Below are 4,368 nucleotides of genomic sequence, written 5' to 3'. Positions count from 1 at the left end.
TCACTACCGCTCACTAGACTCAATTATCTGCCTCTATATCTGTCTATCTGCAAATTCTAGTTTCGATTAAATCGTCTCGCGTTAACTGACGCGCTTATATACAAGAATAGAGGGTACCTAGAACGCACTAACCTCTTCAGGAACCTTCTAGATACTCATTACGTGTTAACAGAGTCACGTGACTTCCACTGTCGTAACAATATTTAAAACACTATTTTTGTGCTTCAATTTGAAATCCGTAATGGAATAATAAAAGAGGAGCGTGAAGAAGTATCCGAAATCTAGCGGAATGTTTATCACGGATATTTAAATACCTACTGCACAGTCTGTTATAATCTTGTATCAATATTTTTACAACAGGAACATACACAGTTTTTATTTTTTCAATTTGGTAATTAATTAGTTACATTTTAAAAATAATAATGAATTTTAGTATAGACTAGCGTTTGGTAGTATTATTATGATAGAAGTTTATAAATATTATTATATATTCTGATGATTAAAAATACATTTAAAATAATATAAGATAATATTATTACTCAGTGTGTTTCTAAGTCGAAACTTAAATTAGAGGTGGTTGTGTTATTGTATAGCAACTGGAGGGTGATCTTACAAGTGTATCTTTCATAATAGGCTTCACATTGCGACACAGGGTGTTAGACACTCAAAGGAAGTATACTTCACTCTGGGGACATTAGCCTTGGAAAATGGAAATCCTGCAAGTGCTGAACGTTGGTTCCGAAAAGCTATTGAGGTAAGAAAAAAGACTGTGATGGAACTAGGGGGAAAAATATATGACATATATATATATAAACTTTTAAACAGAAAACAACTTATTTCTTAAACAGTATATACTAACACACTGCCATTAGGTAACATTTCATCAAATGAAATCTACAAAAACCTTTCGTAGGAATTCGATAAACAGTTAACCCTAATAGAACTTATACATCGTTCCTATGGAATCTGGTGAATGATTAACCCTAATAGAACTTATACATTGATCTATGGAATCCGGTGAATGGTTAACCTTCATAGAACTTACACATTGTTTCTATGGAATCCGGTGAGTGGTTAACCATCATAGAACCTACACATTGATCTATGGAATCCGGTGAGTGGTTAACCGTTATAGAACTTACACATTGTTTTTATAGAATCCTGTGAGTGGTTAACCGTTATAGAACTTACACATTGTTTTTATGGAATACTGTGAATGGTTAAACCTCACAGAAAGGTACACATTATATCTGTGGAATCCTGCGAATGGTTAACCATCATAGAACCTATACATTGTTTCTATGGAATCAGGTGAATGGTTAACCTAACGAAATGTGCACCGTCTCCCTAGAGGATTCGATGAATAGTTAACCCTCATAGAACTTACATAATCTTTCTATGAAATTCAGTGAAAGGTTAACCCTCACAGAACCTTAAAAATTTTACGAAAAAAAGAAATATATATATAAACCGTCGTATATTAAGGAAGCCTTGCTTATAAAACGGTTTATCCCTAAAAGAAATAATTATTCTGCCACATAGTTGTATCTATTCTAACTTTAACTTAACTATATTGATGTTCAAAAAGGTTTTTTATATTATTTTCTGTGAATCACTTTACTTCTAATTAAAGCTTTCAAGTTACAGTATTTAATTTATAAATTTTGTTATTATGATATTCTATATTTCTGAAAGTGTACTTATATTCTCCTATTTTATTGATTACAGACATTGACCTTCTAGAAGTCAATAAACACTCTCCGGAAATATCATACCTTACTGTTAAATTTACCCAATCAAAGTTCAGTGTACCCTTGTGCTGTATTATATATATTTGTAGTTTCAATCCATTCATTGTAGTTGACGTACGTGATGATACCAAGTTAACCTGGTAGAACGTTGTACTTTCATTATATTTTATCCTGGTTATCCGATTTATCAAGTTTCCTTTTAATTACGACAGAGTACTTCCTTTCATCGTATTATTTAGTGCAATGAATAGTTAACCCTCATAGAACTTACACAAACTTTCTTATGAATCCGATGAATGATTAACCCTCAGTTATGGCCTTACACTGCCTTAAGTAGAATCATTGTTTGATTAACCCTCAGTTATGGCCATACACTGCCTTAAGTAGAATCATTGTTTGACTAACCCTCAGTTATGGCCTTACACTGCCTTAAGTAGAATCATTGTTTGATTAACCCTCAGTTATGGCCTTACACTGCCTTAGGTAGAATTATTGTTTGATTAACCCTCAGTTATGGCCTTACACTGCCTTAAGTAGAATCATTGTTTGATTAACCCTCAGTTATGGCCTTACACTGCCTTAAGTAGAATTATTGTTTGATTAACCCTCAGTTATGGCCTTACACTGCCTTAAGTAGAATCATTGTTTGATTAACCCTCAGTTATGGCCTTACTCTGCCTTAAGTAGAATCATTGTTTTCTCTTACCAAAATATAGAATCCCATAAGGTAGTAAACTCGCAGAAGTCTCAGACAAGTATTATATATATATATATATATATCCCATCAAGTATTAGGCCTTTTTAGTTATCAGACTAGTATTATGTAAAATCCTATTATCAATAGATTTCCTTACAAAATGTTGACTAGCTTCTGAGGAAACATGATTATCTCAAAACCTGTTATTACTTTGTTAAAATTCTATTTGTTTAGATGTTACATACTTCTTTTGTAACACTAATCATTTTTCCGATAAAGATGAATCCCAGCGATCGGAGCGCCCTCTTTAATCTTGCGTTACTTCTTACAAAGGAAAATCGACATCCAGAAGCTCTTGATTTTCTAAAACAGTTATTAAAGGTTCGTTTGGAGAAGTGGGTTTTTATAAATTACATCTTTAAATTTTATAATATGTTACTTTTAAAACAAGAATAGCTGTTATTCTGTAACCATTGTTACTAGTTTACTTCTTTTCATTTAAAAGTAATATTTATTGATTTTAAAACATTGTTTTCTACAGTTTATAATGTGTAATCTACCTTAGAATTTAGGTTGCAAATCGGTCCTAATATTAGTACCTATTACATGTTTTGTGTGTAATTTTAAGATGTAAAATAGTTTTACCCGTAACAGCTGTTACAGTCTTTTTTATTATAGGTTAATCCCATTGTAGTTGTTATATGTCAGAGGAATATGTAACACTTTATGTTAATATCAATTGCTACATAGTAATAAAATACTTTATTTTAAAATTTTCTTCTACCTGTAAATTACATACATATCAATTTACTTAATGTGTTTGGAAAGAATTGGGTCAAGGTCTTTACAATCAACAGTGTCTCGAGCTATTTTTCCTCCATCAATCACAAAAAAAATTCAACCCTTGTTTGTTAACTTTGGATAATAAATTTAAAAAAATCTTAATCTGTTCTGACACCTACATTTTCACACATCCTAACGATATTTTATTTCTCTGTTTAGCATCACAGTAGTCACGTGAAAGGTCTCCTTCTACTCGGAGATATCTATATCACTCAGATGAAAAACTTGGACGAAGCAGAAACGGTAGATGAATTTCATAGTGCTCCGTTGATACTAATAGTTTACAGTTTAAAGTCTTGTGTCTCAAATCGTAGTTTTCCTAGGTTTGAGATTTCTGATATATTGCTGACACTATCGAAGTCCCCAAAGGCTTGAGGGCTCTGATTAGATGTCTTCGACATTATCTTAAAATGATAATGTGTTTTCAACCTGCGTACAGAGCAATTCAAGTGATATAAAACTGAATTTGCCTATTTCTATTGCTTAATTTAATAGAATAGAAAATATAGTAATTTTCTAATAAAGAGGTTAAATTCAGTAAGAAAAAACAATCAAATCGTGATAAGGGTATTGTTTTAATCTAGGTGAGCGACAAACAGAATGAATTTTGAGGATCACAAAGAGTCATTAGGAACAAAAGTTCGATACGATTGAATCGTTGTATTAGGTCGTCAAGAAATTAATGTCGCGTTTTGGAACACTTTCATTAACAACCCCCCAAAAAACTTACATCACGTATAATAGTTAAACGAACCATCTAAACGTCACGTTAGTGCAGCCTATATAATGTGTAAAGTTTAGTATACTCTAATCCCTTATAGTGATGGCACACGACGAGACACATTCGGCATGTAATGCTGTTCGAATACAAGAAGGGAAACAACGCTTCTGTAGGCACAAAGAATATCAAAGTGTCAAAGATGGTTCAGTAAATTTCGTTCAGGTTCTTTAGCCTTAAAAACTGTGATGGCAGGGGCGACATGATGGAATTGATATTGATGCTTTGAATAGGCTTGTTGAGTCTAACCCAAGGCAACACACTTGTGAAATGGGCCTAAAATTAGCATGTCTCTCATG

At 32.5% G+C, this 4,368-nt stretch overlaps 1 protein-coding gene across 1 annotated transcript in view; it reads left to right on the top strand.

Annotated features, from left to right (window-relative positions):
- Nucleotides 1-4,368, top strand: part of LOC111089630 (transmembrane and TPR repeat-containing protein CG4050-like) — an 18,101-nt gene that overhangs the window by 10,584 nt on the left and 3,149 nt on the right. Inside the window, exons 4-6 of the mRNA XM_022402488.1 lie at nt 634-754; nt 2,728-2,829; nt 3,451-3,534. Of these exons, the coding sequence (XP_022258196.1) occupies nt 634-754; nt 2,728-2,829; nt 3,451-3,534 (307 nt within the window). The remainder of the gene's footprint in view (nt 1-633; nt 755-2,727; nt 2,830-3,450; nt 3,535-4,368) is intronic.

This window comes from Limulus polyphemus, unplaced genomic scaffold, assembly GCF_000517525.1.
Source record: "Limulus polyphemus unplaced genomic scaffold, Limulus_polyphemus-2.1.2 Scaffold6837, whole genome shotgun sequence".
Taxonomy (NCBI): Eukaryota; Metazoa; Arthropoda; class Merostomata; order Xiphosura; family Limulidae; genus Limulus; species Limulus polyphemus.
Note: the sequence above shows the minus strand (reverse complement) of the source record. Positions and strands in the feature narration are given on the sequence as shown.